A 25353-nucleotide genomic window follows, 5' to 3' on the forward strand; every position below is an offset into this window, starting at 1 on the left:
GATGAGGCCCCGTGTCAACAGTTTACGGGCTGGTTTGGCCTGGTTCCACGACAATTGAGGCAGGGGACCCACAGACCCATGCCCTGAGGAAGGGGAAGGGGGAAAAGGAAAATGGGAAAATGGAAAAGGGAGATGGGCCTGAAAACAAAACAGCAGCAACGATCTGAGGAGGAAAGATAATTTTTGAAATAAGATATTGGAATGCAAAATAACACAATATAATACAATATAATTGGAATTGAAACTAATAAGTTAAATAAAGTGAGCAAGATAGTGCCTGATAAACTGAAGACCTTATGCTAAAACGCTGAAGGTGAGACAGCTAGAGAGCACCAACTGCTGTGTTGGTCCAAAAGGGAAGACACTGTGTCTCATGACACGCAAACAGTTTTTATCTTTCCCTCTGAGTGGAAAACAGAAAAATGCAAAGCAACGCAAAGTCCTCTGGGGTACTCAGTTCTTCTCTTCTGAGACAGGTATACCTGGAGCTATCGATGATCCACAGAGCTGGAGCATTAATTCTATAACTCCCACTGCACTACATGATGTTATGATGTGGAACACTTGATAGCAAAAATCATAAAACCATGTTGCCCTGGAACAGGTTGCCCAGAGAATCTCTGGGTACCCGATCCCTGGAATTGTTCAAGGCCAACTTGGATGGGGCTTTGGGATCTAGTGGAAGGTGTCCCTGTCCTTGACAGGGTGGGATGTAACTAGGCAGTCTTTAAAGTCCCTTCCAGCCCCAACCATTCTGTGACTATATTTATGCAGAATAACATCTTGGTGCCTACCATCTTCCTTCTTAACTGATGGATTCCATCAATCTTAATTCACCACACAATATTCATACATTCAGTAACACCAATTGAATAGAAAGGGAAAGTCAATTATTTTAGTCCATTAACTTGAAAGCTTGAACTACTGAAAATGCAGCCTAAGCAAAAGTGAGCATTTGTGAAAATTAGATCAAGCTAGTTGTTTGCTGGGCTTTCTCTTTATACTCTAATCTCATAAATTAAATTAAATTAGGGTATCAGATTCTTGATATAATTAATAGAATGCCCAGAAGGCACGATCCTTAATCTTATTGATAAACCCAAGAATTACAATACTTTCACCAATTTCAGTTAACACTATTCTCAAAATGCATTGAATTTCTATGGTACTGTCACTGTTATTGAGTGATACCACAACACAGGCCTGTCATGCACCATGGTCAGCAGTTGCACAGATTTTCTATTGCGCACTGTTCCCTGCATTAACGTCAGTGGTGTTGCACAGAATTTAGTTAACACACTTCACTGACCATAAGTCAGATGTTTAATATTTAATACAATGTCCTTAATTACAAACTCGATTAGCAAATGCTCAACAGGTAACAGTTCCAAACAGAAACTAACAGCCTTGGCAAAGTATACAACAAATAGCATGCCAAAGGGGAAAGCTGTGTGCAGAATGTGTTGCATGCACCAGGCACCCCCATAAAATCATTCAATAATTCATGTCAACTCCAGAAGTACACACTACACTCCACAAATTTGAAGGTAATGGAGTCTGCTGATTCCCCCAAGGCATGGTTTTGGACTGAATTCCTTGCGAGAGGGCCATAACCAATTACCTATGTCAAGAAGATTTCTAGATATTGTTAACAAGGATAAAACAACCTGATTTGATTGTCAGTCCAGACATCAGTGCACATGCTGTGGGGGGTATCAGCCCAGCTGAGAGGGGATCTCACCTGATAGCAGTCTCTGCACTGCTTTTATACTCTGCTGGCATATGGTCTCTGCTGATATCATTACTTAATTGCTGCATCGCACACCGCTTCTGCTGTACAGGCTTAGTCTGAGAAGCTGTGTGTGGCCTACGACACAAAAGAGCAAGGAAGGCCTCCCCTGAGTTCGACAGAAGTTGGTTACATTTCTTTTGCTTAAGCCTAGAGCCACAGAACCACATCTGTGGGTGTTGTCCCATGTTTTTGTGTTGATGCAACACCACTTTCACACAAAACAACGAGACAACAGAGGGGCACTACATTCAGGGGAATGTTTCTGGGTCAGGCTCTTGACTGTAGTTTAGGCAGTGATCAGGAGGAACACAGTCAGGTTTATCAGTTCTCCCAGCAACACAATTGCTGCAGGCTATTACTGCAGGCTATGTACCAAGAGGGTAAACAAGATGACCAGGCAGAAAACTACTAGCAGATCTTCGCTTGGTCTTGTTTTCCATACCTCACCCAATTATGCCTTTCTCTTTTTTCAGCATTCCTTTTCAGGAGAATCCCACAAGTGTTAATATAGTGGAAATGCTAAGTCATGGCCTGAACCAGTGATTGAGCACCTGGTGGGAAGGCAGGGTCAACCAAGGGGAGCTCAGGTGCAATGTACCTGAATGACTGGAAGGGGTGGAGCCAGTATCCACCCTTTCCCAGACTTCATTTAAGGGTTGGCGGTGGAAGTGAGGGTATCTTGCTGGAGGTCCCTGCATACTTGAGGTCTTCTAAGGGTAAGTAGCTTCTTTTCTTTGGTTCTGTGACTATTGTGTTTCAGCATGTCCTCACTTGCTACAGTCTAGGACTTTGCTACTTCCCTGACACTGCTACACTTTCTGTTGTGTTACAGCACTACATCTACTAATGGTGTGCTGCTGATTCAAAAATATAGTGTAATTGTCAATGGTTTACTGGCTATCTTGGATCTGAGGAGGAAAGTTCATTTTCCAAATAAGTTACTGGAATGCTAGATAATACAATAGGATTGGAATTGAAGCTAATAAGTAAAATGTTCATCACTATCAAAAATGCACAGCTATTGGTGGTAACTGCATTGAATAAGTGTTTTGTAGCTGAGAACTTGCTCTAGAAGTGTTGTTGTGCTCTTTGTACCTATTGTACTTTTTGTGGAAATAAACAGGATCATTCATTACTTTCTGGCTGATCTATGTAGAATTTACTGTAATCTCTTCTTTGTTAAAGATTCCAGTCACTTTTCTATTATTTGAAACTGAAGTTGTACTATAACTAAAGCTGTTTTGTGAAATATCCTGGTTGCTAGACAAACTATACTATAGCCCTTACCACAGCTCTACTTACTGATTTTCCACTCAGTCTTTTAGATAATGCTTAGATCAGAAACTGACTTTTAGATGATTATAGCTATGACTTCTCAGCAGGTCTGAATAAGGCTGACTGTATCCAACAAGAAATTTCATGCAGTGCCTCCAATGATCACGTTTATTTCCTGGTAGAGTCTACTCCTACTGTACGTGTACAATGCTAAACAACTGTCCTGTTAATTGTCCAAGTGCAGTTTTGCAGTTGTCTTCATAGACTGGTAGCTCTTCTGACTGATACAAGTGCTTCTTGAGACTGTGAGGCCTATTTTGATCATGGGCTCAATGTTATCTAGTAACTATTGATTGCCAAAATTATCTTAATGAGCTCTTCTAATCTTACTGTTTTCTACACTTCATAACAATTTTTCTAAAACCACCCTTGGTTTGCACCTGCATCCTTAATTTTACATTGAATGAAAAGAGACTCATCATTAGCCTGAGGTATTTATCAAACAGATCCCTCCTCCAGGCTCTCCTATTATCCTCCATCCACTGAGAAGTACTGAGCATGGTTTACGTGTCATCCTACTTGCATAACCTGGTGGGCTAGCCTCAAAGGACTGTTTAGATGCAATTCAGTGGAGTCCCAGAGATTAAATTATCCCTTATCCTATCTAACTGGCAAATCTTGGGGAACTTGAGCTATTTTCTGTGTTTTTCGTATAAAGGCTACATCAAGATGAGGTGACATCATTGAAAAGACACATTTACTTAGTTAAGGCAATTATTTCATTTCTAGTTATTTCACAAACTATGTACTATCTGCGGCTGTAAGCGTCTCATAGGGGACACTGTCTTCATTTTCTGTTCTTACTGTGGTATACTGGTTATTTCCAGGTGCTTTATACTGCTTGATTGTTATTTTTTTGTACTTTTAATAGTTTATATTGTTAATTTCCTTGTGTCTATATACTTTTTTTATCAAATATGAAGAGCCATACTCAATATGTTCTTCAGGTGCTCTTCTATTTTTCTTTTTTCAACATATACTTACTGTTCACTGCAATTGTGATTATAGTACTGTTAACTCTATCATTAATAAACCACAAATGTCAATCATATTTTTTGTTGACTGAGTACAGACAAATATACCATATAACTCAGCAGAAAAATTAGGTACTTGTGGCTCAGGAAGACAGACAAAAAAAGCAACAAGAAAGCGCTCCTGGTAATTATTCTCTCTGGATTTAGAGAGATAAATATGTGCTTCAAGGTAAACATTTATTTTGGAAAAACTAACTTTATTTCAAGCTGTAGAAGTTAAAGGAAACTTCATTGTTCCATTCTCAGTCCCTATTTCTTTCTTGAAAACTCACTTAAGTACAGGTAGGTTGAATTAGAGAACTGATTTGTGGTCACTGCCTCAACCCTAAATCTTAGAATCTATATTACTGCAAAATTATGTGGATCGTTAACGATCCATTTAGTAACCCAAATCAAAAGAATTAACAGAAGTGGTTTATGTTAGGTAAGCCCATTTCATACCACAGATATTGGTTCTGATTTTTCTAGTGAGCTGAAGCAAGGTGAATTAAGCAATATTTTCCCAAAATGGTAAGGAATAATTAAAAATTGCTGATCATTGTTATTTGCTATTCATATCCAAATTTTACACTTGTTGACCAGGCAAAACTTCAGGCTACTTGTGAAGAATAGCAGAAAACCTAAAAATCTCAATGTTGTGTTCTCTTTGGTATTGGTTTGCTTTGTTTTTTGTTGCTTTTTTTTTCTGGCCAAAACACTTTATGTTCTCTGATTCCGTTTCCTTGGCCTGCTTGAGTTTCATTGAGTGCTTTTTTTATTATTATTTACAGTGCAGCTTTTTCAGTGTTAGTAGCATCCTACTTGAGTGTTTGTAGTTGTGTTTACACTCCTGGTAGACTTTAATTGGATAGTGCCAAGGTTATAGGAAGGTACTCCTTCACAATGCTGTTTTCTTTTTCTTGTGTGAAACACTGATTTTTTTTCAGATCTTTTTCTCATTTATAACAATAATGAGCTTTCTTTCATGTTTTTTTGTACTTTTTACAAACTAAATTGCTTGCCAAAGTTTTTCACATTTTCATTCAAAAATAGTCTTTTCAACATAAGTTTTTACTGCAAATATAGAACAGTTCCAAATGTTACATTTAGTTTCAAAAATTTTCTAGAGTGTTATCTGTTATTCTGTAATATTTCTAGCTGTAATTACTGTAGCTCTCCGCATAATGAAATCTTGTCTACTGGCAAAAAAAAAAAAAAACATGGATTTCGGTAAGGGGGTGAGGGGATGAAAAGAAATGGGAACTTTACAATTAAATCACTTAAAATATTTTTGGGAGTTTTTAAGAGTAAAACTGTTTACCCCCAATAAATTCAATCCAAGCTTGCTGAATGTTAATTAAAGCATTTGGGTTTTTTTTGTTTGTTTCCTGGACCTCTAATTTTGTCTATCTTATTCTTCCTGCTTGTTGAGTGAACACCTTGAACTTAAACCTCTGATTTGCTAGAGCCACATGTGGGACTGAAGTTAAATTTTCCATGTGTATATATCATAGAATCATATAATGGTTTGGGTTGGAAGGGGCTCTTGAGATAATCTAGTTCCAACCACCTTGCTATAGGCAGGGACACCTCCCTCTAGACCAGGTTGCTCAAAGCCCCATCCAGCCTGGCTTTGTATGCTTCCAGGGAGGGGGCATTCACAACCTTGCTGAGCAAGATGTTCCAGTGTTTCACCACTCTCATAGTAAAGAATTTTTCTTTCATCTAGTCTAAATCTACTCTCTTCCAGTTTAAAATCATTTTCCCTTGTCCTGTTGCTACATGCCCTTATGAGGTCTTTCCCCAGCTTTCCTGTTAGGCCCCTTTCAGGTACTGGAAAGCTGCTGTAGTGTCCCCTTGGAGCCTTCTCTTCCCCAGGCTGAAGACCCCCACCACTCTCAGCCTGTCCTCGCAGGAGAGGTGCTCTAGCTCTCTGGTTATCTTTGTGACCCTTTTCTGGACCTGCTCTGACAACTCCATGCCCTTATGTTGGGGGCTTCAGAACTGGGTGTAGTACACCAGATAAGGTCTCATGAGAGCAGAGTAGAGGGGCAGAATCACCTCCCTCAACCTGCTGGTCACATTGGATGCATCCCAGGATATGGTTGGTCTTTGGGTGGCAAGCTTGCATTGCTAGCTCACATTGGGACTTTCATTAACCAACAATCTCAGACCTTTTTTGTCAGGGCTGCTCTCAAGCCATTCTCCATTCAACCTGTATCTGTGCTTGGGCTTGTCCTGACACAGGTGCAGGACCTTGCACTTGGCCTTGTTGAATTTCATGAGGTTGGCAAAGGTATGTCTCTGAAGCCTGACCAGGTTTCTCTGGATAGCATGCATCATATTTAGAATGTAGATACACTGAGACTCAGTTAAAACTGAAACCTGCACTCAGACTGCCAGGTTCCTGAATGCTGACTAACTGGATACCTTGTGGATTTACATGCTGACCAACTGAACTCGATTTGAGCAGCATGTGGTTTCTGAGAGATAAGCTCTTTTCTCCTTCTCTTGCTGGGAGATAGAAGCTACAAAGAAAAGCTGTCAGTCATCAGCTTCACAAAATGAAGATGTGCAGGGGTGTAATTATACTGCAGGCTGAGCTGGGAGTCAGGAGCTTGTTTCTCTACCAGGGCCAGCACAAAGCACCATGTATTTCCTTCCTCTTGATCCTGACTGTCAGAACTGTATATTGACATTGTTACCTGCTGCAGCCTAGTTGAAACTCTGAGAAGCAAAAGAAAGTGCTCCTTCCATTTAAGCCCAGCCCAGTTGGGCTCAAGTCCTGCTATTACACTGCTCATTACCTCTTCCTTGTGTGTAAGGAGGCTCAGGTTTTGGTTCATTTACTACTGCTGTGATTTTCAGTGTAAACACAGCCTGTACTTTTTAGATAAGTGTTGATAATTCAAATACAATACTACTGTAGTAAACAATCACATCAGTGTTTCTGAGCAGTTTAAATGTTTTTGCACTTAATTGCTCGAAACACCTTTATTACTATATACTTCTTCAGTGTCTCACTGTAAAAGCATATCTGAAGTAGATAAATAAGCACCACAGAAGAATAAAATCTAGATCTGGTTTTCCGTCTAATATCTTTGAATGTAATTTAGGAATGAAGGGGAAGGAAAAATCCTCAGCCAGACATGGTATCTGTCATGCAGTGCCCAGTAGAATACTATCGGAACTGAATTTTCACTTCAGTTGTAACAAATAGCTTTGAAACTAATACCTATAATTTATCTTACTTACTAACGAAAGTTATCATATGATAGATACTAATTGGTTTGGGAATGGGTGTGATTCCAGGAAATTACTTGAAAGCATTTTATATGAAGCTATACACAACAGTGGAATTCAGATCAAATAGCAGTATAAATGGTAAGTGAAATATAGTAAATAGGTAAATGATTGAACATGATGCTTTGCCGCATCTACTCAAATTTTCTCTCTAATCTTGCATTACCAGTAGTTTTTGTAGATATTTTAATTCTTGCACAGTAGTGGAAAAAATAAAGGCATCCTTACTAATTGGTTGGAAAGGACCTTTGGAGGTCTCTAGTCCAACCTCCTGCTCAAGTTAGGCCAGCTCTGAGGTCAGACGAGGTCACTGAGAATCAGAGTCTTGAAAACTCTGAGTATCTCTGGGTGACCTGCTCTACAGCCAGCCTATCCTAGGGAAAAAGGTTTTCCCATATATGCATCCTGATCTTCTCTTGCTGGAACTTCAGTCCCTTTCTCCTTGTCCTGCCTCCATGAATCTTTACAAAGGCATTGGTTCTACACTTGGCATTTTAGAGGCCTCTCTGAAGGTGGTCTGTGGCCTAGCACCACTCAGGGGATCAATGGATTTCTGCCAGGTCCAGAGCCTGCAAGATTAGCTGTATTTCAGCTGTTCCTGATAAGCATTTGTCTTACCTGCTTCTTGTTGTCTAGAGGTCTCAGTCTGCTGCTAATATTTTTTCACCTTGCAAGTATTTGGTATTTGAAATGTCTTCGAGTTACATTTATATGCAGTAACAGAGAGATGCCCTGAATGCTGTGCCCTTGAGCATATGGATCTTTTCCATTTCTAGTGATGAATTTTCACTACGGGTGAAACCTATGTGAACGCAGGAACTTTACAATTTACTCATCAGGAGGTAGGTCCCGGATAGCTGAAGAGAGATGTCAGAGTGCTAAGAAATGGGAAGAGCAGCTCCTGCCATTGCTGAGTGGCAGGTGAGTAATCAGCATAAACAAGAGACCAGGAGAATGTCACATTGTCTTCAAGGGAAAAAGATATGTATCTGTCATGAAGAGTGAAAACTGGCAAAAATAAAAATTAATGAGTTCAAGATAGTTCCACTATAAAAAAAAAATGTGATTCTACCTTTTTTGTTTTAGTGCTGGGGAAGGTAACAGTGCTTGGGGCAGTTGTGTTGATTTGAAGAAGAGCTGGATAATAATCTGTCAAGTATTACAGTGCTGTCATTGATAGGCAGACAGATGACATGACATCTCAGGATCTTCTCCAGTTTTTTTTAATGAATCTATGACTTTCTATTGTTAGCTCATTAATACTGTATATGAATATGTAATGCTTTATATTGTGTAACATTAAACATATTTGGAATCTACTGTGTTGATGGTTCTGGGTAAAAATACTCACTGGACTTGGGAAGCTGAGCTTACTGTTGAAAAGGTTGTAAATGCTTAAATCTAAGCGTGTGGAATTTATTCATTTAAATGTTTATGGAAAATTGCTTTAGCAGACATCATGATGTGCATATTTGGGTGTGTTTTTTAGGATGTTGGATAGAAGTTTTGAAAGAAAATAGGTACTGAAAGTGGATGGCAGAGAAAAATTTAAGAAACTTCTAAGGGGCAAATAAATTCAAGGATTACAAAAAAAGACATAGTTTCAGAAGAATGAGAATCTTCAGAGTAACTTTGTCTTCTGGTTGTTACATGGGTTATGTCTTTTGATGTGAATGGACGCCCCACCCTAGGGGCTGGTTTTCAGGCTAGCGTGCATGCCTAAGCAAGCTTTCAATGCCATGTACTGTCCACACATCAATCCCATTAAGAAATATTTAACAGCTAGAATAATTCTAGTGTGCTCAAACATATTTCAAAGGCATACATGAAATAGCTGAATATGTTAAGAAAAGATGAATAACTTGTCTGAGCCACAGACTTCTACAAAATTCCAGTCAACTGCTTACCACATGATCAGACATCTAGTGTTGATGAATTTCAGATGATAATGCATAGAAGACAAATGATCAGTGATGTCTGAGGTAAATAGTTGTTTGTTTTCTTTGACTGCAGCATCTTGGCTATTTAATGCAGGAAATATCTGAGCTGTAAAACACTATTGGCCCAGTTTCCCTTAGTTCTGTAGTTTTTCAAAGCCTCTGATTGCCATTTATTACTGTTTTCTATGTACTCAAATTTTAAGGAAAACTATGCTTGATAAAGTTTTTTAGGGCCATTTAGATTATTTCTTGACATTGAAGGGATAGCTGTTCCTTGGATGCAGTTTCCTATTCCCGCATATTTAGTTCCTGTGACAGTTTAGTGTTCTTTATGTATGACTATTCTCACATGTAATTAGATGTGAAGTCTGATATCAACACCTGATTTTGTAGTCTTTTTTTTGTTGTTGAAATGGTTTTGCTGAAGTTCTGAATATTCAGTGGTATTGGGTATTAATCAAATGTGAACTCTTTACTGTTCTGTTTTCTTCACAAATTTTATGTCTTAAAGATCAAGATTTTTTATCTACAGCTCTTCAATCACCAATAATAGTTCTCAAAAATGTGCAGCTGGTTGTGACACAGAGCTACACTTAATTCAAATTTCATTATGCAGAAGTAACTTAATAAAAGTAATTGTTAACAATCCAATTTTCACATGGGAAAAAATGAGATTTTTACAGGGATGCAAAATGCCTTTCACTGAATACTTAAAAAAAAATTAGCAATGGGTTTTCTCATGCTATAATATTCTTACAGACTTGCCCATTAAAAAACATTATCTCTGGCTTTTCATCAGCTGTATAGATTGGAAAACTGAAGAAGGATGCATGTGTGAATTGAGGGGTAGGGGACAGCAGATGACTACTCTTTGTTGAGAGTACTCTGCTATTTAAAACCCTTTCTCAGCTATGCTAGAAATTCCCATAAGTTCTTTCTAGTGGTGTTCTGAAGAAAAACAGATCCTACAATGCCTTTGAAATCAGCATAACCTTATCTGTAAAAAAAAAAAAAAAAATAAGATTATAGTAATGTAGCTGCTTTGTACTACCAAAAATCCAGACTGTTGCAAAAAAAAAAAAAAAGAGCTGTATGGCTTTTTTTTGTATCTCCTGCTTCCTTGGCCAGCATTTTCATTGAATCTGCATGATGATGCAGGGATCCACACTAGTGAAGTGATCCTGCTTACCGCTGTCCCTTTTCTAGGGGCTGTGTTCAGCTGGATGCGTTTTGGCTCACTACTGGGGTCTTGGCTGGCATGAGGTGAGGGGTGGCTAGGGAGAATATATAGTGAAACTGTAACTTGTAGTAAAATCATGAATTTCAGAAAAATTAAAACAACTGTGATGTATTGTGATTTTAGCTATTGGTTTTATAAAGCTAAGTTTATTGCAGAGTTATGAACAGAACAAAATTACTTATCAGTGTGTTTAGAATGAACTTGAGTCTTGAAATACTGAACTTATTAACATCATGTAAGGTGAAATATCAGAAAAATTATATTTTGTCATTGACTATTGCTAGGTTTAGCAGTGGATTTGATAGTAAAAATCCATTAGAGTTTGTCTTGGTACTCTAAGGAACCTTTAAACTAAAGAAATGAACAGTCTCTGTGATCCACAGAAAGGTACAGATGTCTCATTGCTAGAGTCAAGATGAAGTGCACTTAAGTAGTTCAACATAGGATCAGCCTTCAGATAGAAAATAAAGGGAAGGTAAGTAGAACAAATGGATTTACAGCAAAGCGCCAGTCTTGCAGTGGTGTGGAAAGGCAAAAATCAGAGATGGGCAAGCGGATCTTTGGAGTTTTGGGACTTTCAAATAGCTTATGACCACAAATCTTTCTTTTTTGTAATATGTTTCTTGATTGTAGGAAGAGACAATTCTTGCAGATACATGTCTCATAATAAATACTCTCATTGTAATAGGGATTTTATGCAATTTCACATTGCTTAAGCCCTGTAGCTTAGGCTACAGGTCATTCAACTTTAAAAATGTGGTTCTCAATGTACTGATATCTAAATCAATCCTATCATGCATGTCATGTGCAACCACAAGTAGCATTCTGAGAATCTGTTCCAGTATTCTTGTTGCAGGAAACATTTTCTCTAAAAGCAACAGCAATATTTTGAAGTTCAGTATTTCTGAAAAAACTCAGTCTTACTGGGTAGGAGTTTAAATCCTCAGCTTCCCTCCTCTATTTGTCAAGGAATTCCTGTGTTGGAAAAGTAACTTCTGGAACTTTATTCTGCTGTTACATCTGCCGTAAAAGTAAGCCTGAGTATATTTAAACAGTTCTTTCAGATCACTTGCATGACTCAAAATCTTCAGTCAGTGCTTTTTTTTTTTTCTAATGAAATGAACCAGGAGTAACAAAATATTTCAGATATCCAAGTAAAGTTGCATAGAAGAAATATTAGCAGCACAGGAAAGGCTTTGTATATTGCAAAACTTATATGATATTTGCTCTTCTAAATATGCAGAAAAAACTCAACTTTTTCTATACCACATGTGTCCTAATTTGAATTTTGAATTTGCATTAATACTTCCTGGTCCTTTACTTATTGCCTTACATTTTTAATACTTTTCGCATTGTGGTTTTACTAATAAGTTCCTTTTTTTCTTCTGTAAACATTAGTATCTGATCTTTACTGTAGCCAAATAGCAGTCAGATGGAGAAATATATTATGTCCTTGGTTTTGCCCATTTGGCATTAGGACTGTAAGCAGCTCTCCTCACAGCACATGCAGAATGTCACATCACCCTGAATACATTAGTGTTTTAATTATCTAAGGCATTTTTATTTTTCACCTTAAAGAAGATAGGATTTTTGAATTCGATTGCTGTTATACTCTTGCATAAATAAAGTCCATTATGCAGCAGAGCAGATTAACTTGCTGTCCATTTAAAGTCTATCTTGTGATTTTAGTTTCTCACTTTCTAAGTCACGGTCCTGGGGTGTCCCTTCAGACACAGGGTTTCCTGAACTCCCTGAGAGTCACTGTCATTGATCCATACCTGTCTATATTATATAGCTTTCTATAAAAGTCTGAGCTCTTCTTTCCACAATGATTCCCTCACCTCTGTCTTTCCACCCTCAGCTCTGAACTTTCTTTGTATCCTCTTCAGAGGTCTCAACAATCTAGTTCTGCTTCTTGGTACGAAGGAGGAAGGAAAGTATTTGTTGCTAGATGCAACAACTCTTATCTTAGTTTTCCGCAGTTGCTTCTCTCCTAGTGGCCTCCAGAAACGAGAAGAATCGTGAACTTTGATGGATGGGACAAATGAGTTTCACATGTGATCTGCTAACATGAGGAAGATTTCAGAAAAGAGAATGATTAATCTATTTAGATTTCTAAATAAATGACTATAAATAAAATTGGATAATCAGATGCCACGAGTACTGGGTTCATTTCAGTGAGCTGCAGATTATTCCAAAATATTTCTGCATTTTGCTATTCAAGTTATAAAAATTCTCTGGCAAAATTGATAGAATAAGCTAATGCAACCTATGGTTTTCAATACCCTCTCCAGGTAAATATTTATGCTATTTTCTTCTATATTTAGGTTTAAATTTGGCATTCATTTCTATTGTTAATGTACAAAGTTTCTTTGCTGTTCTAATCAGTGTGCTTGCATGTGTTTCTTACAGTATACAAAGATATATAAATAGACCCAAGGGACTTGGATGAGTAACAATAAACTAAAATAAAAGTCAGAAGCAGTTAAATATTTATATTCTCCCTATTCCCCTCTCTTCCTCCTCCCTCCCCCCCCCAAAAAAAAAAGAAAAAACCACTTGCATTTCTTCAAGCAAACCCTCATGGCAAAATTTACAAGATCAAGTAACTAGCTAAACCTGCTTCTCTCATATGATAATTAGTCATTGGTTTTTTTTATATAATGGCATGTTTCCTCCATGGTATCTTTTTTTTCCTGAGCAGCATGAAATAAAAGTAAATACAGAACATATTCTGCAACCTGTTATGTTGCTAGGACTTTGTTCATTGAATGGAAACTTGCTCTCCACACACACAAATAATAGACAGAATGAACAAGGTATTATTAGCAAGGGCATTGTGTTGTTTGTCTGTTTCAATCAGCTTTTTTTCATTCACTGAAATCTCACTCATGTATATCTTATCTATAAAGATTGAGTTGACAGTTTATCCTGCGTTCTTTTGTACTTTTTCCTTGAACTGTTTGTAACTGTTAATCTTAATCTGTAGTTTGCGAGAAAAGGACAAACAAGAAATTAATTTATAATATTGTGGAAATTGAAGTCTTAGGAAAATCTTTACTTTCTAAATTTTCATACAGAAAAATTCTGATATATCAACTTGAAAGCATACAAAAATTGTAGTAGATAAACTGAAAGAGATTCACAATGATTTGTGATTAATATACATGAATTTCCTAATTTTCTGGTGGTTTGTTTGTTTGTTTTGGAATGCACATGCCAACAACAGATCTGTCTATATCCTAGCAAGATTTCATAATATCAGTGTCTCTGTTTTAATAGTCAGAAATTAAACTAAAACCACTGTTTAGTCTTGTGGTATGATTTTTTTCAGTGATTTATTGCATAATGGTAAAGCAGTATCTTGTTCACTGAAATATTTTGTAATTGACTTTGCACAAAGTGACCACATCTGAAGTGTTCTTGCAATATCAAAAACGCAACATCCCTCATTCTTCACTCATGAAGTTCTATATAATGAGTACTTTTTCCATCCGATAATAATTGCTCCGGTTGCTGTCATAAAATAATTAAAAAAACCTCAAGTCACATCAAACAGAAGTGCTATCAGGGAAGGTAAAAGCTTGCTTTTTCCTTAGTTTGTAAGTTATAGCCAGGTTGAACATGTATATTGCCAACTTAAAATACAGAATCAAAGAATCATTAAGGCTGTAAAAGACCACTAAGATCACCTTGTCCAGCTGTCATCCCATAAAAGAAAGAAAACTCATGCAGTAAAACTCATGTTTTATGTTGGGAAAAGCACAATTAATAACTTGACTTTCACTATTTTATTTTCCTTCCTCCTAATGAAGATGGATATGTTCATGTTGTGCTCTGTACATCTATGGAGTTTTATTTTGGCAAGTAGTCATAGGTATAATCCTGAAATGATCCTAAATCAGAAATGCATACTGAGACTTTGTTTTCATCTGGTTAGCTACTGTAAAGAATTTTAAATCTGAAGAAAACTGGATTTCACCTGTTGTCTGAAGCTTATGAATTTGTATTACAATAATTATGCATAAACTATTAGTTAAATGGGAAACCAGCTAGTTTTAGTTTTGATTTTGCCATATCTTTTTGTCTGGAACCATAGTAAGTGTAGAATCACAAAATTATGGAAATAGATGACCTTTGGGGGACCCTTCAAATTCAATCAGTCTAATTCCCTGCAATGGACTGAGACACCTGCAGCTAGATCAGGTTGCTCAGAGTCCTGTCCAGCCTGACCTTGAATGTCTGAATGGGGCACCCACCATCAGGATGGGCAACTTGTTCCAGTGCCTCCATTGTTTTTTTTTCAAAAGAATATGTCTCAAGGAGATATACAATAGCACCTGAAAGCCTTTATTACCTCTCTTTACTGGTTACAGTCCTGAAGATGACAATTATTAGATCATATAGCAATAAAGTGCTTCTGAAATCCTCAGTTCTGCAAATGTATTTGTAGGTACAATGGGAATTTAAAAGTTCATATTATAAAGGTGTAGCAGAAATGCTAAGTTGTGGCTTGAAAAAGTGATTGAGCACCTGGTAGGAAAGCAGGGCCAACCCAGGGGTGCTCAGGTGCCCACAACACACTGAGTGACTGGAAGTGATGCAACCAGGATCCACACCCTCCTAGACCTCATTTAAGGGTTGGCAGTGGAGGCAAGGGTATCTTGCTGGAGATCCTGGCATACCTGATGCCTTCTGAAGGTAAGCAGTTTCTTTTCTTTGTGCTCACAGCTGTTGCATTTGAGCAAACCCTCACTTGCTACAGCTTTGGATCTTGCTGCTCTGCTGTTGTTGCGGCACTTTCTACTGTGTTACCAAGAGAAGTAACACACTGTGCTATCTGGTATAGTTTACTTGGAAAGACTTAGCTACTGCAATTACTTTAAGAATCAGAAAAAAATACTTTTCCCAATACATTAGTGAATATATGTGGATGTTTGTGTGCTTGAGCACATCTGCACACCTGTACACTAGTGTATGCTTATTTTTTGTTCCGTGTTCAGTCTATTCTAAATATAAATCATATTCTGAACAAATAATGGAATAGTAACTTCACTGTAATCTTTACTGGTGTTTAGGCCTTGTATCTTATGTCAAAACAGAATGAAGTGCTGAAGTTTTTCATAGTATTTTAATATTCCATAGAATATTAAAAGAAATATAAACTCCGAGAAATAGAACTCCGTTATGGAATTTCACAGAATGACTCTAAAATTTAGATGAAGATTTGTTTTCTAGGCAGTTTCCAAGGTTTTTGACCAGTGAAGTACAATATAGAGTAAAATTTAACATCTGATTTATACACTTGCTAGAAATAAACCAACAGTATTGCAAAACAGCATTAGTCTTTGTACTTGTTTTCAGTTCAGAAGATCACCTTCACAGCATAAAATCAGCAATTTTTCAATGTTCTGATTTTCTTAAATAACATTTTTAGCAAAGAAAAACAAGAATCAGTAATTCAATGCTATCTAAAATGTGTAGTTCATCTTGCCAGTGCTGCAGCAGAACTGCCTCTGAAAACCAATGTCTCCTCTTCAAAGCTGTGGGCATTTTTGTATACAAATCCCAAGAAATGGGAAAGGATGGGAGGTGCTTTGGTGGCCCTACCATATACTTAGAGCAGGTCCTTTCTTCCCTTCCTCAATCACAGATAACTATGGGCATCAATGGGGTTTCTGCTCTGGTCAGGAAACCAGAAGGTGATTCAAAAAGGTGTCCTTACAAGGGAATGTGGGTATATTGAGAGAAAGTAGGATGTTCTATGTACCAGTTCCCAACCAAAAAAAAATTGCTGTGCAAATTAATATAGATTTTATACTTAACACACTTCATTTCAAAAGGTACATTTTGGGTCTATTCTATCAAAAAAGGTTTGTGGGAAAGGGGCCTACGATAGGAGCATAAATATTTGTGATGTGATAAAGTTGCAGCTTCACCCTGCCCTTACAAGAAATCCAAAGCTAATGAGCGTTGTAGTACTTGGCTGGTTTCCTTTGTTTTTGAGTAGGTTAAAATCATGAGGAACTGATAATATGGGTATAAAAGTTGCAATCTTAAATAATATACTTCATATTTTTAGAAATACATTATTAATGCTACCTTTGTTCCATGTTTGCTTTTAATTCATGAAACATTCAAAATAAAAATAGAACACTATGCACAAATAAATTTATAGTCATCATTTTTCATGTGCTCTCTAGGTGGAGTGTCAGTGCTGCAGGGACAGCTATTAAACAATCTCAGTTTGCAAACAGGGGTGAACTTGGTAGTAAAAAGACAGACAAACTCTTAAAGTACATAAGAGGAAAAAGTCTTATTCTTTTCAATGGGAATATAAACTCTAAAATAACAAAAAGAAAAATTAAAAACATGGCTGAATCTCATTTGTAACTTTCCTTCACAAGATATTTTCACTGAATTAGCATTGTGTGCCAATGCTAGTAACAGAGTTTATGAACTTTCTTGTAAAAAATATCAGGATTTCTTTTAATATTGTATTAACTTTGGAATTTTAATACTTAATTTGGGAATATTTTCTTAATTCTGGGGATGAATACAATATATTCTGTTCTGAACAGATGAATGTGTTCAAATTCAACCAACTCCTTTCTCACAGCAAAGGACATAAAAATTAAAATTACTACAGTTTATGATCTAAATATCTCCTCGTTGTGTAAAGAAATGTCAAAAACAAAATTGCCAAACTGATAACATCTCAAGTTTGTCTAACCCTATACTTTTGTCACATGTTCTTGAGCTGCCCAATGCCTACTGACAGAAATTAAGATTGTAGTGATCATCTTCAACCAGGAACCTTGTAGTACTTATATTTCTGACTTCATAATGACAAAGATAGGATTTCTGTATAATTCTATAAACAAATTCTATAAATATAATCTGTATGCTTTTGTTCTAGTTTGGAAGGTAACTAGCTATTGATGTAGGAAGATGTGAGAGACAACTTAAAGGAGATACTGTGTTTTCAAATGAAAACAAATTTCTAATATCTAGTTGGCTTTAGATCAGATGATACTTTAATAATATACTTTAATAATAAAATATCAATATATAAACTGGAGAGATGCAAAATAGGTGATCTATGAAGCTGCTGGAAATTTAAGAATATGAAGGCTAAATCTATATAAACATAAATTATATAATTGTTCATTTTCCTTATTGGAGAGATAATAGGCATTTTTAAAATTAATTTGTTATATTTATTAAGTGTTGTATTAAATGTCCCACTCAAGATTAGTCTTTTTCTATTTGTATATGCTATTTTTGGTATAATTTTTAGGTCTATATACATATATAGAATTTAGTAGTGACATGGCCAAACAGAAGGTGTTTGTGATATTTAGTAAACTGTGAAAACAGGAAGTATATTTAAAATGTTAAAACTTTCTGTGAAAAGGTTTATGTTAACAGCAGTCAGGACCACAAGTAGTTGCTAAGACTACTGAACAAAATAGCTAAATACCATGCTGATAATGTTATTGTTTTCTTAAAGTGTTTACTTGCAAAAACAGCCTGTTGTGTCAAACCTGGAGATCACTTTGAACAATATTTGCCACCGCTTCATTTCAGCAGATTCTTTTACAGCATTTTCAGTTTTTAAGATGTGATCAAGCTTCTAATTTGTCTGCCAGGAAAAGTCCAACAATTTGCTTGAAGAAAACTCCAGTTTTGTCTATTATTTTACTTATGTTTATTTTCTTTATGTAAAAATGCCTATTATCTCTCCAATAAGGAAAATGAAATAAATAAGAAATACTCCCACCCACTTTTAAAGACTTTGAACAACAATTTAAAATAAGTTAGAGAATGGGTGGCCAAACTTTTGCCTTGCATGGGTTGCATTTAGTGAAGATAAACTGTTCTGGACTGTATGTGAACAATATAATATACCTACTGTAGGTGAAAAAAAATTAATGATTAAAAAAAGAGAGAGCAACAATAACACAAATCTAGTGGGATATTTGACCTTGCTTTTGTGAAACCAGGCCAGGTTTGACGGAATTGGTTGCAGTTCCCAGTGACCATTCAAGATGTTCGTTAGAGATTATTGATATTTTACTATTCTTGTGTTTCATCCTGGGAGAAATTATTTGCAGATGTAATGCCAAAAAAGGGGTGACATGAATAAGGTATGGAGCAAGGGATATTTTTCCCTAGTAAGAGAGGGCATATAGAAGTTTAGTGAAGAGACACAATTGGGTTTTTGATTGTCTATCTGATTACAACTCTATATATTCCATTTGAAAATGTGCAGGTAATGTATTTATCTCAACTGAAAATGGAGTCACAAATATACCAAAAAACTGATTTTTTTCAATGTTGAAAACTGTACTGACATTCCTCTAGCAAAAAGGAAAGTATGCATGTATATTTTTTGCTGCTCACAAGACTGTGTTTAGTCAATGTATCAAAATGCCTGCACTTCTTTGCCATAACTCAAGTTACCACTGCACTCGCCCTATTCCCTGGTTTCAGTCTAGACAGCATTAATAGCAGTCTGTAATAAAACTGCTAACAGAATCCTAACTAAATAGAGAAATAAGTTTGCCTGAAAAACAGTTGAGTGACTATCACAACTGGCTAATCTGGGCATTTACATTTCCTAATGCTTATGCACAATCAAGCAATTATAACATCTTTTTTCCATTTGTTGAGGAAAAGAAAAGGTAAAAATATTATTTCAAGTGAGTTAGTGAAACTTCCTATTTTCTAATTTCTTACTGTGGAAATCCACACAGGAATCAATAGATGTTTTCGTGTACCTGGATTTTGAAGCCTGCTGGCTGGCCAGCGTTTGTGATGGCATACCAAGATGTTGAATAACAGTACCAAAAATCATAAAACCATGACAATGCAATATAAAGCAAAAGGAGAGGAACTGTCTTTGACATAATGTGATCTTGAGAGCATTATTTACTTCATCTAATTGACAATCTTGCTTTCAATTGCTCTTCTAAAGATTATCTTTGTCTCTATTTGCTGCAAATGGAGTGAAGGAAAATAAATAGTGTAAACTGGATGTTCAGGGCTCTCATTTAATATCCTTAAACCTTCTCTCTTTCTGATCAGAGTATCTACTATGCTGTGTTTACTATACTGTTAATGTATCTCATCTGTACCAAAAATTTCCAACCAAGACACAACACTGCAAGACCTGACAAAACATTATGCTGGTGAGCTCCACAAGGAATACTTGCAGTTATCTTCAGCTGTAGAATAGCTTCTTTGAAGTTCCTTCTCTCTCATTTCAATCGTGCATTAACCTTTATCATTTGAATTTGTACAGCCAAATTAATTAACTTGGGTGAATTTTTGGAGTAATGTTTAGAATCAATAGCTCTTTAAAGTGTACGTGTACTAAGGAAATAGCAACAATGGATTTGTATTAAACAAATGCGTACACTTGTTAAATTTAATTGCTGAATGTATACTAAAAGTAATATAAAAATATGAATAATATAAAAATATATTAATATAAAAATAAGCTATTTCTTAACATGAAAATATATTTGAATAATAAGCAAAAAAGTATTTCATATTTGGCAATTTTATGTCCTGTTCCTTAGGAAATAACAGAAGATCGGGATCGATCACGGCTGGATTCAATGGTGCTGTTAATTATGAAACTGGACCAGCTGGATCAGGATATTGAAAATGCTCTCAGTGCAGGTTCTTCCCCATCCAGCACTCCAATGTACAAACGAAGACATATACCTGTACGCTGGTATCTTTGTTATTGTTCTAAGTATAATCTTTTCTAACTTTATCTTTTCTTTAATAACTTATTATTTTACTCCTCCCACTTTTCAGCTCCTTGGTTTCAGAACTAAAGCTGTTTGTAAGTAATTTGGTTTTGTTTTTTTTTTTTTTTTTTTTTTGTGTGTGTGTGTTTGAGCATGTGTTTCGAAGACAGTGATAGTGGCATCCAAAATTTTCTTTTAGCATGTTTTCAATAAGGAACATTGCAAAGGTTCCCCATTGCAAAGGCTTCTGAAAAAGAAGGTCCACAAGATTCAGAAAACTTGTGGCAGTCTTTTTATCACTTCTATAAATGCAGGGTCAACACAGAGTCAGGATCACCCCAGTTTCAGAGCACGTTTGTGTGACTTGGCATTAAGTAGTCTGATATGAAAGTAGTTATGAGCTACCGGTCTATCTTTTCTGCTTGCTTGATGGTACTGGAAATTTTTTGGCAGGGATGTACTAATAAATTCCTCTATCATTTAAAATAAGACTGTTCAAAATTGTACACGTTAAACAAGTAAAATAATTTAAAAATTTTAATTAAACAACTTAAATTCTTTGCTGAGAGTAGACAGAAGAGATTGTACAGGTCACAGATGTGATGGATATGTTCTTTTTTCCTGAAAAATGTTTACACATGTAGCTGTGAAGAACCTGAAATGACTGACTCAAGGTGTTCTCATGCAGGCTTCCTGTTAATTTTATCCACATGTGTAGCAGCTGTTTTTCAATTTAAGAAACCTGAGAAATATTGTCCCAAAATGTCTAGGCTAACATTCAGGTTGTTTGTTTTCATTAGTAATATTTTCTTTTGATTATGAGGGGTTTTTCCTATTAAAGCCAGACTTTGTTATTACAATAAAGTCTAGTGACTGGCCTATAGATGAGGTATAGAATCTGCATATAAGTTTCTGTGGTTTTGGAAGATAAAAATAATCATTTTTATTGAATATTACATAAATATACTTTTAGTAGTTAACATTTGCCCTTTCATTTCAATTATTCACATCATTTCCTTGGGCACTGATGGAAGAGGAAGGCTCAAATATGACATAAATATCTTGCTAATTAATGTCAGCATTTTAGGTAATTTCTTACTACAAAGTAGGGAGTTGGTACAATCCATATAAGTAATCCTGCAAGATAATCAGAAGTGGTGTCTGTTTCCATGCTGTAGAAAGCAGCCCACCAGAAGAAAGAATAGAGGCATCTGTCTAATTGGCAGCTTCTTTTTGGTGGGCACTTAAGTGGAATTAATGAATCAAAAGATTGCCATTTCTTTCCAGTTCGGGAACCCCTGAGACATTTCTGCCTTTTATTTCAGCAATACCAGGAACATGATATTAGGAAACTGAGCCTTTATCTGTAAATAGTTGTCTGGGGTTCATTCAAGGGGTTCAGGCTTTTTTGCAAGCAAAGTATTCACAGACTGCACCTCAGCTAATAATCTGGGCAGTATATAGGGCAGTTCCTACCGATGGCCAGCTCAGTGCCAGGTAAGTGCCATAATTTATCTGCAAGAAATACAAGCTCCTGTCTTCACTCTATACAGTAAATCAGACATGCACTTCTTTTTATGTCCTTAAAAATAAAATGTTTCTTCTTTTTATTAAGAAGAAAAACAATTAAACCATTGTCATAAAGTGTAAGAGCATTTTAACTAGAAGTAACATGTGGCTGATAAGCATTTACTAAAGTCCAAAAAACTAGGGAACTGTGCTTCTGAGTTGTGTAAACTGCTGCACAATGATGTCATTTCAGCTGTGTAATGGCTTACAGATGTTTACTGAGCTTGCAGTGCTGTGGGAGACAGGAGGTGGGAGCACACAGGAAATGCTGAACATCACAGAAAAATGTCAGACTTCTGCAGCCCTGAACTGATCTTTCTTCCCCTGAATTCTACTATTTAGGGGAGTTATAGCTTTGAAGTTAGTGATTTATAATTTCATAACAGCTGTTAATGCAAACCACTGCATTGAATAGGAAAGCAAGAGAATGTGTAAGTGATGGAAAACAATAGGGGAAATGACGGTTATTCAGGGAACCAAGCATAAGCTTCTGTGGTTCTATATAAATATACCCATTATTTAAAATATATAGATTTTTATTTCATATTCACATCTACTAAAGAGTTGTAACTTTTTTTTAACAGGATGGAGAATCTGGTTCTGAAATTGGAGCAGATGTAAGTCATTCACTAACAAGCTTGTCTACTAACATTCATGCTCCTGACCAAACATCATCCTGTTCAGCAGCCACTTCTGGAGCTAAACCAAAGGCTGGGGTGAGTACAAAGATTAAGCTTTGACATCACGCTCGATCTTAGGTTAGAAATGAAGTAATTTTATACAATTCTCTACACTGATCATAGAGAACTATGTATGTGACACTGAAGAATAAGGACTGCTAATACCAATTGTGTCAAGGTGCTTCATGAGTGGCAAAGAATCCTTAGGCAAATCAGAAGTTTGACACTTAGGAACACACTATTATCAGGCAATGATTATAATAAGTTGAGTTTTTTGAGAAATTAAATTAAGGGAGCTAATCCATGTTATTTTGGAAGATAATGCTTCCTGTAGTAGCGTCACTTGGAACAATTCCTAAATCTCTTGAAGGATGGAGACGGGGGATGGGGGGGGAACAGCTGAATCACATAGCCTGATTTATGATGCTCAAACTCTGTTCTCATAGCCTTCTTGAAAGGCTAAATTGTTGAATACTCCAAGAAGAGATATTACCCCGCTGAAGGGAAATTGTCTTTCCAAGGACAAATTTGGCGAGCAGTTGCATACACTTGGGAACTGAGGGAAACCTCTGAGCAGGCAAAAGCTTTCCTGCAGGTGCCAGTGCACACGAGCTGGAATTATGTTTCCTGAGCTACAAATCTGAGAAATTAGATGACAGATCTTTTGTCAATGAGTTTCAAAAATGCTAGAATATCATTTTGTAGGAACTTGGGCTAGCCTTCAGTAACGTAATCAAAAGGAGTTATTCCTGTTGTATCATACACAGGCAGGTATACAGGCACTATTTCCACCTTTTTCAGAGAAATTCTTGTAAGCAGCTAGTGGGATTGCTTGCATATACTCCTGTATTTAATGTGCTTTCCTGTATTTTAATCCACTCAAGTAAGAGAGGATTTGCTGATTTCTCTGGCATTCTGCTGTATAGTTTACTTCTCAGTTTGTAGGCAATGGAGTTCTCAGCCTTCTGTATCCATTCATGGCTATCAGAATGGTTTGGTCTTTTACCATTGTCCATCTACTGAAGAATCCTTCTTCATTAACACTTGTGCAGAAAAGCTTGAACATTGAAGAAACTCCTGGCGTGCTTTCTGCACCCATATGTGCTTGCTCTTTCCAGTATCTCACAAAGCAGAGAGATCTTCAGCTGGAAAGTCTCAGCATAATGAATGCTCCATCTGTTCATCAGTACTACCACTGCTGGTAACTGGACCAGCAGAAATTTTGGGATTAAATATTAAAATATAAAGCGTGAGTTAATATAAATATATATGTTTATAGCAAGTTTATAGGAAGTAAAATAAAGGCAAACTGTCACTTACTACATTGCAATAATAGCAAATTAATGAATGCCTTTGACTGAGGCAGTAACAAAAGTTCTAATAAACATTTACATTCAGGATTGTTCACTTGTACAAAAATAAATTCACTTGTAATTCATCATCAGTGCATAACTATAGCAAATAGTGTGCTCTGCACTCTGTCACTGCATGCAATGCAGCACAAATTCTCAAATAAGTACACATGTCATGCTGGAAGGTGATATCCCATTTCGCCAGATCCAGAGAAGAGAGAAGATGTTCTCTGAGGTATTAAACATTGCTTTTTAAATTTGGGTGTTTCTATGGATATTTGGGAACTCATCACTTGGCTTTGCAGAGGTGTAGATTATTTCCTTTGAACAGTACGTGTTAATTCTCTTCAACTATTTATTCTTTGATTTTTCACTGTGCTGAATATATCATGCTGAACATACACGATGTTATTTTATGATGTACATTTTAATGTATGTGATTTTGAAGAAATCTTTTATCCTCTGTACAGTAAATATTGTGTGGGTTGTAGAGCTACAATCCAGAGCCTTGTTTTGTTACCATTTATGATAAATGAATCTAAATTTCCTGTAAGCGACTTCATTTCCTAAAGTTTTCCTTGATGCAGCTTACCACGCTCTATATTAGTATTTTGGGATGGAATCTCTTTACTGCATGTGTTCAGACAAATGCCATATTTTCATTTGTATCACACCAAGATTGATGAGTGCAGAAATGTATATCATTTTTGAGTGTAGCTCTCCCAAAAACTGGGTAAAACAAGATCCCTTCAGATATCTTCTATTCCTTTCCGATTGCTTTGGCTGTATACCCTTTAGGTCCACAAACTGACTGTTAATAAGTGTTGTGGTTTAAAGTGTGCAAAACACTAGCTGCCTCCCTGCCTGCAAAACATATTTGAAAGCATATGCTTCCTTTGAATGCACTAGGAGAAAATAATCTCAGTCCTTACCGTTGGGTATTACTAGTGCTGTTGTTCATCTGGACCATGCAGCTAGACTGCCATCCCATACTGGTAGAAAAGGGGCTTGTTTATCATTGGTCTCTACTTGGGATGGTCTTTTAAAAAGGGTAAATGGCATCACTGTGAAATGCTGCTCAGAAAAGATATCAGGGTTAACTCTTTCTGTTGATTTTCATGTAGAGATCACCTGTGAAAATCAAATGTGGTGTTCTCTTTGTAAGGGACACTAGTTTCATAGTTTCACTTTTTTAATTGGAGTAGTTAATGTAGCAATAGGTTTATTCTATACAGGAAACTCAGTAATCTATTTTATAATCCTGTGGAACTGTTTTGATGATTTTCACTTCCTTTTTGCTGTATGCAACTGCAAATCTTCAAGGATTCCAGATGCTCAGTCTCCAATGACAACTTATTTTGTTGT

The 25353-nt window shown here is 36.4% G+C and overlaps 1 protein-coding gene across 2 annotated transcripts in view; it reads left to right on the forward strand.

The window, feature by feature from the left end:
* Positions 1 to 25353, forward strand: part of DLC1 (DLC1 Rho GTPase activating protein) — a 239190-nt gene that overhangs the window by 63692 nt on the left and 150145 nt on the right. For both annotated transcript variants that reach the window (XM_065737003.1, XM_065737002.1), the window contains 2 exons: positions 20211 to 20360; positions 22541 to 22672. In XM_065737003.1, the coding sequence (XP_065593075.1) occupies positions 20211 to 20360; positions 22541 to 22672 (282 nt within the window). The remainder of the gene's footprint in view (positions 1 to 20210; positions 20361 to 22540; positions 22673 to 25353) is intronic.

The sequence above is a fragment of the Cyrtonyx montezumae genome, unplaced genomic scaffold (assembly GCF_038088225.1).
Source record: "Cyrtonyx montezumae isolate F1298 unplaced genomic scaffold, pur_monq_1.0 scaffold_2, whole genome shotgun sequence".
NCBI lineage: Eukaryota > Metazoa > Chordata > Aves > Galliformes > Odontophoridae > Cyrtonyx > Cyrtonyx montezumae.